The following is a 15,674-nucleotide window of genomic DNA, read 5'->3' as shown; positions in this document are numbered from 1 at the left end:
GAATCTTTTTTTTTTTTTTTTTTTGAGCAATACTGAATAGTATGTAATTTGATTATATGGATTTGGAAAAAAATTAGAGAAGGGAAATAGGAAGTACCCAGAGGGAAGAGGTTGCTCTTTTAAAATGGGTGGTCAGAGAAGACCATAGTAATAAGGTGACATTGTCCAGAGACCTGGAGAGATGAGCATGGAGTGAGCCATGTGTTTACCTGAGGGAAAAGCAAAAGCAAAGGTCTTGAGATAGAAATGTCACTGGCATGTTCAAGAACAGCAGTGAAGTGAGTGTGACATCCTTAAATTATAAGAGATTATAAACCTAAAACGTTAAAGTGGTGGGGTTTAGGGCAAGGATATAACAATGAAACAAGATAAAGAAGCCAGAAAAAGATTCTAATATACAGTAAACAGCAAGAATAGCAAAATTATATCATGCAAAGGGGAAAAAAAGGAGGGAAGAACCCCAGAATGTTAATAATGGTTATTACTAAATAGTAGAATTATAGACAATTTTAGTTTTCTTCATTATGAACTTTTCTGTATTTTCTAATTGTTTGAAAATTAGCAAGTATTACTTTAAAAACATTTTAAGAGGAATAAATTTATCAAAAATGTGGTGGGGAAGGTGAGAAGCTATTTAAGGAAAAATATTTTTAAAATATTACAAATTAACCAAAGTTATATGTAAAAAAATAAATCTAAACATCATAAAACAAAGAAAAAGGACTTTCTAAGCCTTCAAATAACAAAATATATTTTCCTACACAAAAAAATAAAAATTATATACGTATAAAAGGCCAAAATGAAAAAAAAAACTAGCAAAAAAAAGTATAATCCACTGCATAACGTATTCAAATAGATCATAAAAGTATAACTTTTACCTATTGAACTTATCCAAATGTATAAGAAGCCCTTTAAAATCATTAAGCATAAAGAGATTTTTTTTTAAATGAGGAAATACAAATGGCTAATATACAGGAAAATATTCAATACAACCACACTAATAACCAAAGAAATAAATATTAGAATAAACTGTCATCTTCACCTATGAGATTAGCAAAGATGTATCTTTAAAAATGCTACAAATTGGCAAAAGTGGGAGTATATTCAATCCATTCCAGGAGTGTAAATTAACATAATCTAATGGTAAAGAAAAATCACAGTATTTACCCAGAGTCTTAGAAAATGTTTATGCCCTTTGACAAGATAATTCAACTTCTAGGCAACTATCCTAAAGAAATAATCCCAAATAATAATTTACATTTAGAGAGCACCTACTGCGCCAGGCATTACTCTATCTAATACATTAACATGTAATGACATTAGGAAGTTTGAGTAGGATATGTATATTATCTCATTTAATTCTCACAACAACCCTGGGGTAAGTATATTATCTCTAGTTTAGGGGTACTGCACCTGCTGCACAGAGAGGTTCCATTACCCAAGGTTTTATAACTAGTAAGTGAAGAAACCAAGATTCAAAACCAGGCAGTCTGACTCCAAATCCTTTGTGCTTAAACACTTTGCTATCTTGCCTCTCTATAAAATAAGCATGCCTACAAAGATATTTACCTCATTAAAAATGATAGTAGGATTTTCCATAAGAGAAGCCAGATTTTCTCCAATAGGAGAACTGATTCAGCAGAAGGTAGCACAGATAACATAATATGCTTATTTTTTTAAAGATATGGTTTTTCTGGGGCACCTGGGTCGCTCAGTTGTTAAGCATCTGCCTTCGGCTCAGGGCATGATTCCAGAGTCCTGGGATCGAGCCCCACATCGGGCTCCTTCGCTGGGAGCCTGTTTCTTTCTCTCCCACTCCCCCTGCTTGTGTTCCCCCTCTCACTGGCTATCTTTCTCTCTGTGAAAGAAATAAAATCTTTAAAAAATAAATAAAGGTATGGTTTTTCTATTATAGGCTTTTTACTAATTTAGTTTATTATAGGTTCTAAGAAACCGTAGTCTATTAATAAAATGAAAACGATGTAAATAACATGGCATACTTTTAAAAACATTTATACTCAAATTCATGTAGTCGAACACACCATTAATTGTAAGAGTAAGACTCACCGTCATTTTATGTATTATCAAGAGAGAAAAAAATCCCTATTTCAGAGATATTAAAATGTAAATTAAATGGGTCTTAGATTAGATGAAACAGTATAGTCGGTTCAAATGAGGAGGTAGTATTTCTTTTTGAAGATAATTGTTGATCTGAGTTTCCAAATACAAAGTGATATGATATGGCTTCTTATCCTTTTCAGCCTGAATTTTCATTCATCTTCCTCTGTGGCAAACTTATTGATGTGTCAGCCCGACGATGAGTGTACAGATCCCACACACGCTTACCAAGGAGCTCTTGCTATCTATTTTTCATAGAAGAGAAATTATTGCTAAGAATTACACATGCCAGGCTAGAAGCCCATCACCCCTCATGTAAGGGAACTGTCTACTAGAGGAACTTGGAAATGCTTAGAAGCCATAAAATGTTAATAAAAGAAACAGGTTTAACAGGCAACTTGAACATGGTTGAGTGAATATTATGCAGTAAGGAAAGCCACCTGGAATGTGACTGAATGTTGGGGAGGGTAATAAAGAGAACAGAGAAACACAGAGAAATAGAAGGAGCATTAAGGCAGAATGGGCATACAGCCAAGGCCAGGAGGGAGATGTGGAGGGGAGGTCCAAGGAAGCTCATGATGGTAAGATCGTTATATTTATCATATAGATGGCTATATTGGCGCAGGAGCAAAACAGCACATGTTTTCCTAGCAAGTTGTAGAATCCTAATGGCTTAGCTCTGGGCACAGACTAGAAGATCAGAGACCAAAACAGAGGAATGCTGTCATCAACACCATCATTCTTCTGCCTGCATTCCCACAAGAATATATTCCCCCAAGGAGACTTTTTTATTATTATTATTAACAAGGGGAAATAGAATAAAGTTAGTTACGCTTACCATTTTATAACCATTTTTGAAATGATTGCAATGCTATAATTCATTAATAAATCACCAGTATGATCAGGCAACCACCCCTGGCCTATTTAAAAATGAAATGTATCCTCCTATTATATGGCTTAAAGATAGACATTTACACAGGTTCACAATCCTTTATCCCCAACTAGGACCAGATGCGTGCATATACAGTACATTGCATGGCACCTCCAAGGGAATGAGTCAGATAAAGGCAGACTATAAATAACCTCATCACAGATCAGGCTAGGTATTGTAGCCAGATGCCTCAGGATAAGTCAGGATTGTGAACTGTGTTGAAGGCATTGTGGACCTTATGCTAAAGGCACTGTATTGAGGCTCTGGCTTTTATCTCTAGAGATAACAGACATCTCTTAGAGATACCACCTGCTTGTTTCAGGGGTACAGGTCTGTGATTCGTTATTCTTACACAATACACAGCACTCATCATAACACATACCCTCCCCATTGTTTTATTACTACATCTACAGTATCTGAACTCAAAATTTCTGCATACATACCGTTCAGAACCAACATTCCTAATACCCTCTTTCAACCAATATTTATGAAACTCTCATTACATATCAGGTACTAAGTGACCAGCAGTAGACAAAAACTAAGTCTCTGCTTTCAGGGAGCTGAAAATTCATAAATAAGCTGTAGGTGACTAGAGAATTCAGTTTGAGGGACACCTGAGTGGCTCAGTTAGTTAAGCATCTGATTTTGGCTCGCGTCATAATTGCAGGGTCCTGGGATCAAGCTCCGCATCAGCTTCCCGCTCAGCAGGGAGCCAACTTCTCCCTCTCCTTCTGCCCCCTGCCCCCCATGCCCTCGCTCTCAAATAAATAAAATCTTAAAAAGAAAAACAAAACCAACTCAGTTCAATTCCTACATCTAGTCAAGAGTTCTGAAAGGGGCCAGAGACCACATCCTATGTCACACCTATTTGTATTTTGTGATATTCATGTCAGATATAAGTTCATAACCAGGCTTGCTATACGGCCCTTTTATGGTGTACTTTTAGCAAATATTTGGAATATATATACCACATTTTTAGTCATACTCCTGTTCCTTTTTCTAAAACTGCTTACTTGTGCCTTAACTTTTTCTTTTGTCAATTTACAGCTTTTATTATTTTTCAAGATTTGATTCTTTTTAATGGTCCTTTTATTGTTGTCTTAGGTCATTTATTTATGCTCGTCACCTTATTCAAAATCCTTATCGTCGCCTCCTCAGCATTTAATTTTAGCTTCCTCATCAATATTTCTGAGTTGGATTTATTTTCCATGTTTTTTGTTTTTACATAAAGGCATTTAAGGCTATCAATTTACTTTTGAGAACGGTCCTATCAGCATCTCACAAGTTTTGCTACTGACAACTTTTATTGTAGCTTAGTTCTAAAATTTTTAAATTTCCACTGCAATTTTCTAATCACAGTTGTTTATTAATAAATTTTGAAAGATCCTAGCAAATGTATTGTTTTCAGAGAAAGTGACCTACAGGATATTCTTTAAATTTTGATGAGACTTTTGTAAATTAGCATAAGGTCAATTTTTCTTATATATTACATATACTTGAAAAATGTATACATTTCCAGGAATAGGATCTGAGATCTATCAGATTTTTTGCACTAAGACTATCCAATATAGTAGCCTCAGACCAGCAGCCGCTCACTGAGCACTTAAAATGTGACTAGTGATGTATTGTAAGTTGAAATACAAGCTAGGAATGGGATAGGCTGGTGATGGGTAGTAAGGAGGGCACGTATTGCATGGTGCACTGGGTGTTATACGCAAGTAATGAATCATGGAACTTTACATCGAAAACTAGGGATGTACTGTATGGTGACTAACATAATGTAATAAAAATAAATAAATAAATAATAATAAAAAAAGAAATACAAGCTAGATTCTATGAAAAAAAGAATGTAAAATGTCTCATGAATTTTATTTATGTTGAAGTAGCATTTTGGATATATTGGGTTAAATAAAATACATTAAAAGTTTCCCTGCTTCTATATTTTTTTAATGTACCTACCGGAAAATTTTAACTTACATATGGGGCTGACATTATATTTCTATTAGACAGACTGTTCTGTACCCAAATTGTTGTCTGAGCCAAGTTTCTGCTCTAAGTAGATTAATAATCCCACACTAGTTTTAGTTTTACATTTTTGCTTTTAATTCTGTTTTTGCTTTGTATATTCCAAAGTTATTATATCTTAAATCATTTTTTTATTTATTATTGCTTAGGCTACTACTTTATTCCTATTAAAACTTTTGCTTTAAATTCTACTTTGGTATTAATATACCTGTATCGGTTTTCCACCATTTTCTTATGCTTTAGTAATATCCCTTAGTAAGAATAATATAGTTGGGTTTTCCCCCAACTTAATGTCCTTTACTAAATAAGTTTAATTTATACTTATGGTTATTGCTGATATATTTAGATATAATCCTATCATATTCTTTTGTTTCTTGCCACTTTTTCCCTTTTTATTCCTTTATTCCTTCCTTAAAATGGATTAGTACATTTTCTCTATTTCTCCTCCTCCTGCTTTTTTACCCTCCCTCTTTTTTGGCTCCTAAATTTCCAAATCATATTTTCTCTTTAAAATGATGACTCTTACATTTTTTATACTAATACTTTTAACATTACTCTTATAATTTTACCTGAAAATTTTTCCAACAAAGCCTAAAATTTTTCAGTCTATTATTCTGCAGAACAGGAAAGCCCCTTCATAGGATTATCTGTTCATTCATCATGTTTCCTATCTTGTATCTTGTTATTGTATCAGCTATCTATTATTACAATGTTGCCTAACAAAGACACACACACACACACACACAATCAGTAACACACAATAAACCTTTACTTAGCTTCAGAGCCTGCAGAGTCTAGCTGATCTGGGCTACACTTGCTTATGCAGCCGTGGTCAGCTGGCTGGTTGGCTGGGTGGCTCTGCTGCCCTTGGTTGGGGGTTGGCTAGTGTTGGCTGTGTTGACTTGGTTTTGCCTCATCTGTCTCTCACATTCCTTAGCAGGTTAGCCTGGGCAGATTTCCATGGCAAAGGCAGACATACAGAGTGGAAGCAGAACTGTACCAGTGCTTTTACAAGACTCTTTGAGTCATCTCAACTAATATCCCACTGGCCAAATCAAGTCACACAGCCAAACCCAGAATCAAGGGGGCAAGAAGTTTAACTCTGCCTCTTCAGTGAGAGGAACTGCCAAATCACATGGCAAAGGGGCATGAATTCAGAGAGGGGGAAAGAATTGAGGTCACAAACACAAGCAACCTATCAAAGTTTACCTTTTCTTTGCACCCCAGAGAGAAGTGATCTGTTTACCATAAATAACTATATTTGACAGATTTTATGTAATTTCCATTCTTTTTTGTATCCTATACCTTCTTCTGGGTTTTCTTTTTTGCTCAAGTACAACTTGGATGATGAACTCTCTTAGTCTTTGTAAGTCTGAAAATTTATTTTGCCATCACTATAGAATTATAGTTTAGCTGGGTGTAACATTTAGGCTATCTTTTTCCCTCAGTGCTTGACTCCTGTATCATTTAACTGTTGCAGGGAGTTCTCCTGTCTAAATTGTGCCTTTTCTCTCTCCTAATAGATTTTTTTTTTCTTTCTGAATACCATCCAGGATGCATCTGGATATGGACTCATTTTTCTTTGCCCTGATTGGACTTAGGGTGGATTTACAGTCTGAGAATTTATAGATTCAATTGTGGAAAACTGCCAGCTGCTTTTTTTTTTTTTTTAATGTATTGCTTTTCTACCAACCCTTCCATTTCCTTCTTCTGAAGCTACATTATTAGAACTCTGCATTCCCTTCCCTATCTCTTTAATATGGAACAATTTCTCACACTATTATCTAATTCACAAATTTCTTCAACTGTGTCCAGCCTACAGTTTATGCCAATTGAGCTTATTCCAATGACTGTATTTTTTGCTTAGATTTCTTGGTAATTTTTAAATACATCTGCTTAATTTTGTCCAAGATTTTGTGTTACAATTTCATATCTGTTTGAAGATCTATGTGAATGGATTTATATCCTCAAGTATCTTAAACATTCATATTTTAAAATGTCAGACTCTCCTATAAAATTAACTTCATGTGGTGGGAATACATCTTCTGCCAATAGGTTTGTTGACAAATTTTGGGATTTTAGTTTCATGGGTTTGTTTAAAGTAGGTGGTCTTACTTGTCTTTTAATTTTTTCCTCTCTTCCCCACCTTCTGCTTCCTTCTCTACTTGCACTTGTACTCCCAGGCCCCTCCACCAAGTCCAGAATCAAACCTTTGAGAACTTCTTCCCTACAAAAAAGATTATTTTAGGAATATTTTAAACCTAATTACCAAGCTTCAGAATATCTTAGTTTAGCTCCAGATCAAGAAGCTAAGTATGTATTTTTCAGCATAATTACGCTCAGCTTCCTCAAGACAAGGCCTTAGGTAGTGGTCAGCAACAAGAAGCTTTTTTTAAGCCTTCTTTTGTAAGTAGGGGCAACAGGAGGAAGTCACATTCTAGCCTCTGAGGTTAAGCAGTAAACCTGGCTCCAGAATCTGATCTTGTAATATTTTTATCTCTATTTCTTCATAGGAGCCAATTTCTCAAATAACACTACCGGTTTCTAGACTCAGAACCCAGGAGGCCCATGGTTTTAGCCTTACCAATATTATATTTTGTTCCATTTTGTTCCATGTTAGATCTTAGCTTATTTGAGGCCTGGCCATCTCTGGTTTGGTTCACTTATTTTACCGAGCAGTAATAGTAGTAGTAGTAATACCAGGAGTAGTATGTTTGGAGAGGGTACATCAAAGCATGACATAATGTCTACTTGACCATAAATTTACACTGAATGTTCAAACTCACATACACACTCACACTTGCACCAAAACAAACAAACCAAAAAAACCCAAATATATTATTTCTGGCCTTAAGTGACTAAAATTTCCAAAGAAATTTTTTAGGTCAAAAGGATGCATTTTTAGTGACACTAATCAATAAACATGAACTGTTATCTGCCAACAGACTATTGCAAATTATGGTTCAATGCCATTTAATCATTGGAACATTTAGGTAGATTTTCTTTCAAAGAACCAAAGAGTTAAGTGCCACAGATTTGCAGCTTGGAATTCAATTCCTTCTTATGAAAATCCAGTTATAACTTATTAAAACTCAGAATGGTTTTGGGGGGGTATGCAGGATGAATGACTTTCAGAATAGCCTGAGAGTCGTGAATAAAGAAAAACATTGCTGTGTTTATTTAGAGAGTATCACCCCTTGGAGCCAGCGTTTGCACTAATGCATTTTACATTAGCGTGCCGCATCAGGAAATCCTGACTTTTTGGTGCCAAGGGGGTAATTAATATCAGTTCACGTTTTCAAAATGGTTGTGTTTATGTGGGAATGAGGACTGAGCACTAAACATGTTGAGCTTGAAGTATGAAAGCTTGCTGTGAAGTGAGATCTTGGGAAAGAATGGAATACTGAAATTAATGAACAGAAAATAGGATTTCTATGGATAGAATAATATTAGTACTGAAAAGAAAGGCACAGCTACACTTCCTTGCTCTTAATTTACTAAGCATTAACAGAAATAATTCCCTGGTATAGTCATATTGATAGAAGATAAAATCCTTGGTAGCTATAAACAGTATTTTGATCTACTAATATCAGGAGTCCTCAAAGTTAAAAAATTTGATGATCTGTAGGAAATAGTATATGAAATCAATAATTATTCCAAAATATCCTTCCAGAGCTAATACAGTTACACCTCCTATAGATACAAAATTCTTCGTATTTGATCTAAGCTGAATAGTGAGAGCCACAATAGATATAAAAACCAAATGCTTTTAGTACATCATTTTTTTTCCAAAAGAAAAGTTGGCAGGGAAGCCAGAATCAAAGTACACACTTCATATAGTGAAAGTCAGAAGACTAAGGAAACGCCAAAAAGCTTTAGAGAAAAAGTGCAAAAAACAAATTAAAGAAGAAGTCAAAATAAAAGTTAAAAACTGAAGAGATTTTATGAAGTCCTAACACAATTCTCAAAATAAGTACTTAGAAAACATGCTATTTATACAATTTGCTACTAGACACATGCCAAAATGATAAATATGAAGTATATTTTTACCAATACTTTAAAATTAAATCTGTCGTTAAGTTCATTCAAGCAATGGAAAGAAAAGGATGATCTTCAAGGAAATAGAGAGTTTGTCCTACTTCATGAGTCAAGAATGATCAGTCACTGAACGACTATGAAGTGCACTACACACACATTAGGTTGTCATTCCTAAAGACTGTGACTCCGGACAGAACGTGCCATAGAGCAATGAGAACTGGCCCTCTACGGCATGATCCTACAGCAGGCCACAGGCTTCGCTGCTATAACAAAGAGCTTAATAAGACAGGAGCGCTCATTTTCTCACGTCGGAGTCCGCGCCAATAGGCAGAAGAATAGGCTTCATGAGGCCATTCAGGGGATTTTTTATTCTATCTAGTTGCACTGCCACTCTCTAGAATATTTTTCTAATCTATTAAGGTCAAAACTGCCCACTGATGTCAGTGTTCCAGCCCTTGGGAAATGGAAAAGAAAATGGAGCACATTTTTAAGGAGGTGATCTAGAAGCTGCACATGTCACTCCAACTCACATCCCACTAGCTGGATTCAGTCACTCACCATACCGAATTGCAAAGGACGCTATTAAATGTAGTCACTAGGTAGGCTGTTATGTGCTCACCCAAAACTTGGGGATGTTTTTTAAGACAGAAGAATATTAGGAAATAATCAGTATTCCTTAATACAGACCAAAAATGATGAAAGCCTCTCAGGATATTCAGGATTTTTATTCACCTATTTTAACATTAAATCATTATTTTTAATGTGCTGTTCCATGAAAAATCTCTCGATATGTTACCACAGTTGAAGATTGTAGCCTAAACAAATGCATCACTGTCATATCTAAGTTCTTAAACTATGGATCTCCATCAAAAAAAAGACAAAATAACATATATATTTATCCATGTATGTACAAGTATTTAACCCACATGCACATATATATTTATGCCCATGTACATACATATATGTATGTGTGTATATAATATTCTCCTTTCATTATCAAAAGTTTCCCAGATTAAGCAATAAATTATATGATCACACTATATATAGCTCTTTATTGAATTAATGAAAATTATATTGCATTGTCTACTTCTGAGACTTGGAGTTTTAAAAATAAAAAAAAATTTATATTGATTTCTAACTTTTTTTTATAGTAATCAAACTGAAATACTTCGGGGCATCTATGAAGGTAACTAATTAGTACCTTACCAAAAAAGAACTTGAAAACTTCCAACAAGCAAAAAACTCCAAGAGGTTCTAGTCGTTCCATATAAAATCAAAGTTTATATACCCTTACAGTTAAATCTTATCCAATAAAAAGCACCTTATCAAAAACAAAAAAAACAAAACCCAGAAAGTACCCACTTTATGCCAACAAAACTGTACTTAAGTGAATCTAACTAGTCTTTGAAATGTCATGAAATCAAACATGCCTTACTTATAATTAGTGTTTTAAAGAGACAAAATATGGTGACATCTCAAATTAGTTGGTTTATTCAATAAATAATGTTGAAACAATCAATTGTCCACATAAGAAAAAAAGTTAATGCTCTAAACCGTACCAGGTACAATCAATTTTAGAAAAAAAGAATATTTTTTAATAAATTTGCAAGTTAGGGAGGTTGCAAGAAGCTATGAAATTGAATATGTAAAATCTTAAAACTTTAATACAGTAAAAGACATCATAACCTAAGTTAAAAAACAGATGAACAGACTGAAGAGATCTGCAATATACAGAAGACACAGGATTAATATTTGCATAGAGAGAACTATATATAGTTATATGTATTTGTGCATATGTATTTATATTATTTCCTCTCTCTTACACAGTAAACATCCCAACAGAAAAACGAACAAAAGACATTAAGAGGCATTTCGCAGCAAAAAATATAACGTGACTGTCATTAAGCATTTGAAAAGATGTGCAAAGTCACAAATAAATCAAATGCAACTCAAATTAAATCCTGAGATAGCACTTTTTAAAGCCTACGACAACTGTAAAAATTAACAAGGCTAATACTCTGGTGCTGGCAAGGATTTATTTTTTTAGGGGGATACTTTTTAAAATGTACACAGCCTTACAGCTAACATACTCAAAATTTACTATATAGAAATATCTCAGGGGCGCCTGGGTGGCTAAGTCGTTAAGCGTCTGCCTTTAGCTCAGGGCGTGATCCCGGGGTCCTGGGATCCAGCCCCATGTCGGGCTCCCTGCTCTGCTGGGAGTCTGCTTCTTCCTCTCTCACTCCCCCTGCTTGTGTTCCCTCTCTCACTGGCTCTCTCTTTCTCTCTGTCAAATAAATAAAAAAAATAAATAATCTTTAAAAAGAGAAAGAAAAATCTCAACAAGAAAAACCAACCAACCAAACCCTTGCCAGATCGCTTATGAAAGCCTTGTTTTCCCAATATAAAAAATTAGGAACAACACAGAATAGGGAGCATTCTAGATATTTCTAACATTTAAAAAAAAAAAAAGGAAGTTACAAAATAGTATGGCTAGTATATAACTCCATTTTTGTTGAAAGAGACAAAACAGTAATAGATGTTGGCTTGTGTGTAAAATCAAGCTGGGGGGTGGCGCCTGGGTGGCTCAGTCGGTTAAGCGTCTGCCTCTGGCTCAGGTCATGATCCCAGGGTCCTGAGATCGAGCCCTGCATCAGGCTCTCTACTCAGTGGGGAGCCTGCTTCTCCCTCTCCCTCTGCCTGCCGCTCCCCCTGCGTGTGCTCTCTCTCTCTCTCTGTCAAATAAATAAAATCTTTAAAAATAAAATAAAATAAAGTTGGAAGAAATGTATCAAACATTTTAATAACTGTTACCTTTAAGAGATGAAATTACAGAGCATGTTCACTTTTTGTGTAATCTGTTTTTGCTACTGTCTTCATTATTTAACACGAATTACATTTTGTAAGTGAAAGAAAAAGCAGTGGTTTATTCATACAAATTTTGAGATGGTTTCTAATCACTAATACTGAATATATAAAATTTCAAGAGCAGGAAGCATCCTGGTACCAAAGTGTTTTTAAAAGAGTACAGTTGACTCTCTTGAACCACAAAGGAGTTGGGGGCACAAACCCCCAACCATAAACGAAAATCCATCTATAACTTTCTACTCACCAAAAACTTAACTACTAATAACGTACTGTTGACCAGAAGCCTTACCAATAACATAAACAGTTGATTATATTTTATATATGTATTATATACTGTATTCTTACAATAAAGTAAGCTAGAGAAAAGAAGCTGTTATTGAGAAAATCATAAAGAAGAAAAAATAGACTTATAACACAGGACTGTATTTATTGAAAAAATCCAATAAGTGGACCCATGCAGTTAAACCCATGTTGTTCAAGGGTCAACCGTACTTCTATAACGGTACTTAGCAAAATAATTCAAGGATGTAGTGTTTGCTTCCATTTGTGGGTTGGTGTATAAACAACACAAGGTTAGCCATGGCTGCCTCCTAAGTGAACCAGTTACCTAAGTTAGGTTAATGGTCCCTGGGGTTCATTATAACATCCTCTCTACCTTGGCATCTGTTTGAATATTCCACTAAAAAAATTAAAAGCAAAAACATGTGCCAAAAACAATGTGCCACCATAACTCTACAGAATAATGCTAATATGTTCTTAAACAACTAAACTAGTAAAGTATTTTTTAAAATGTTGATCAATAATCACCAGGCTCTTTTTTTAGTAATGTTCTGCTTCCAGAATTTTATAGGACGGGGGCGCCTGGGTGGCACAGCGGTTGAGGTCTGCCTTCAGCTCAGGGCGTGATCCCGGCGTTATGGGATCGAGCCCCACATCAGGCTCCTCTGCTATGAGCCTGCTTCTTCCTCTCCCACTCCCCCTGCTTGTGTTCCCTCTCTCGCTGGCTGTCTCTATCTCTGTCAAAAAAATAAATAAAATCTTAAAAAAAAAAAAAAGAATTTTATAGGACGGCATGATATTTCTTCATTATAATACATTTTGATAAAATAACTTCAGTTTTGGGGAATATAGTCTATATGGGGATGTCAAATTTGGTAGAAAGCTCCCGGTATAGTTAGTCTTCTTACTAGGTATCAAAGGAGTAAGGTAATTTTTGTCACCACCAATTAAAAACTTTTACGAAATAGGACTGTTATAAAACAATTAAACCTTGCAAATGCACTAGTCTCTAGGAAGAAAGTCCTGGAGGAAATTCTGCTTATTAAAATTGCAATTTTAGTTTCCATTAAAAGGAGAATAAGACAACAGAAGATGGGTTGGCAAGACAAATTATTTCTTAATGTCAGTTGAGCTTATTTCAAAAGAGATAACATATCTACACAAGGTTGGGTTCAGTACAATTTTGTCTCCTCAACTCATTTATCTAATTCAGTCATCTTGATTATAGCCTCATGGACTTCATTTTCAGAGAAAGAATTCTATAACAAACAGCCCACACAACATGCTGATTACTGAACAGTTAATTCTAATTAACTTGGGCATGGCAAGAGAATTTTGATAAAGTCCTAGAATACAAATATAGTCTGCTTATACCACACTAACTTATATAAAAAACCCACAGCAAAGTCTCCAGACAAAACAAGAGAGTCAAAGAGATCTAATTTAAAGAAACAAATGAGAAAATTAAAATCACAAATAATTTATTCTTCCGTTAGAGTTGATACAGTTTTAAATAGCAACAAAGTACACAGTGGTGGAAAATTGGCACAGAACCTATAAGCATTTTCAATCACAATAAGGCTGTCCATGCTTTATCTGTTCAAACTTGATGTCCATTTTCTACTGACCAAGTTGAAAAAAACTCTACTCGGACCTTAAAACACACACACTCTCTCTCATACACACACAGAAACACATTAAAATTCCTCCTTTTGATTACAGTATGTTGAGAACAGTACATTTTGCTTATTCAAATTTATGGCACCCCTTCTGTTTTGTTTCCAGTTAGAAGTGGGAAAAACCAATTCAATTATAAAGAATACATCTTATTCCCTGGGCATAGGCAACTGTGATGAAAATAGCAACTTACCTTTGGGCTAGATGTTTTCAGATTATGCTTAAATAATTGTGGTTATAAACTTCTCAATGCATGATTTCCTGCCCAATGCAATATCCCTGAATATAGCTAAAGTAATCAGGCACAGGACAGTCTCAAATATGATTAAATATGTCATGCTAATAAACAAAGTGATCTAGGTTGCAACCTCTATGCTTTTAATACAGACCAGAAAAAACCTCATCAATAAGCACTTTCCTAAACATCTCTTTGTATTACATTAACCAACATAAAAAGGGAAAAACTTAAAAGTGTCCTTTTATAAATGGCATTATTTCCAGGGAAAAAAGTTGAAATAAAGGTTTGTAAAGTCTCCTGAACTATTAAAACCAATTGTTCTTCTAATGTTAAAAAATAAAATTACTGGATCAATGTTGACTCTTCTTTGATATCATTTAAAAAATGCTTTGACATTACTTACTAAGTTCCCTGATTACTCAAACAAAGTAAAATTAACACTTCCATTTTCAGTTATTGCTATTTTAGGAGAGAATTACCACTTCATTTACATGAAACTGCTACCAAGATTCTTCAGATCCCACATGAAGTAATTCTTATTGCCTCACATTTTAAAACTGTATTATAAATGATCTTTATAAAAAGGTTTTAATCCACAAAACTGGAAAGCTTTTAAAAAATGTCTTTTTACTCAAAACTATCACAGTGCCCTTGATTATCTAACAGATAAAAGGGATCTGAATCTCCTCTAAAGAACATAATAGTGGACATATGGTGTGCTTTGTCTTCTCCCTCACCTGTATCTTTTATAGTACACCATTTTGAGACCAACACAATCAAGCATCCACCATGCTCCAATCCACATTAACAGAGGATTTCTGATTCTGTCCAATGCGTAGTGTACCGCCTTGCATATTCACCACATGAAATAAACATAATATACAAAATATTGCTGCTGTAAAAAGTGTACATTTCCCTCTTCCCCTTACAAAAGAATCTGTGGAAAAGTATTAAATTCCCTTAACCTTCATAAACATACAAAGCTGTTCACACCTTTCAGTCTGTAACAGTCCATTTGAAACACAGTTCCCAAATCATTGCAAATTGGTTATGTCATTGTATTTTCTGTCCAATGTTGCCATCTAGAGTAGAAATGTGAAATCAAGAGTATTTTTTAGCTACTAAAGCCTTTACAACTAAGCCACAAAGGCTGCTTACTGATGAAACAGCCACTTATCCACAAGGTTTTTCCAAAAACTAGATGGAATGGAAGGATCTCTTCACACAGAGGTGTCCACAGTGCTGAGGTGACAATATGGCTGCTAATAGATACTGGCTATTGGAATGTAAGTACTTTTTCACTGCTGGTAATTTCCATACTGTCCCTAAAAGATAAATTTAAAAATACAATTAGATAATGATTTGAGCATAGTTTGACCATAATAGTTTGGCAAAGAAAATTACAAATAAATCTTAACACTGTCATACTACAAAACTGACTTCATTGACAACAAACAAAAACTGCTATATATTCAGGTACATAGTATCTTTGTAATTGCC

At 34.7% G+C, this 15,674-nt stretch overlaps 1 protein-coding gene across 2 annotated transcripts in view; it reads right to left on the bottom strand.

The window, feature by feature from the left end:
- Positions 1-13,723: 13,723 nt before the first annotated feature.
- The window catches only part of SS18 (SS18 subunit of BAF chromatin remodeling complex), an 83,046-nt gene continuing 81,095 nt past the window's right edge, over positions 13,724-15,674 (bottom strand). For both annotated transcript variants that reach the window (XM_045781796.2, XM_045781798.2), the window contains one exon: positions 13,724-15,499. In XM_045781796.2, coding sequence (XP_045637752.1) covers positions 15,473-15,499 — 27 coding nt within the window. In that variant the 3' untranslated portion in view covers positions 13,724-15,472. The remainder of the gene's footprint in view (positions 15,500-15,674) is intronic.

This window comes from Ursus americanus, chromosome 19, assembly GCF_024610735.1.
Source record: "Ursus americanus isolate L20-20 chromosome 19, mUrsAme1.1.p, whole genome shotgun sequence".
NCBI classification, from domain to species: Eukaryota; Metazoa; Chordata; class Mammalia; order Carnivora; family Ursidae; genus Ursus; species Ursus americanus.
This window is presented reverse-complemented; position numbering and strand designations above follow the sequence as displayed.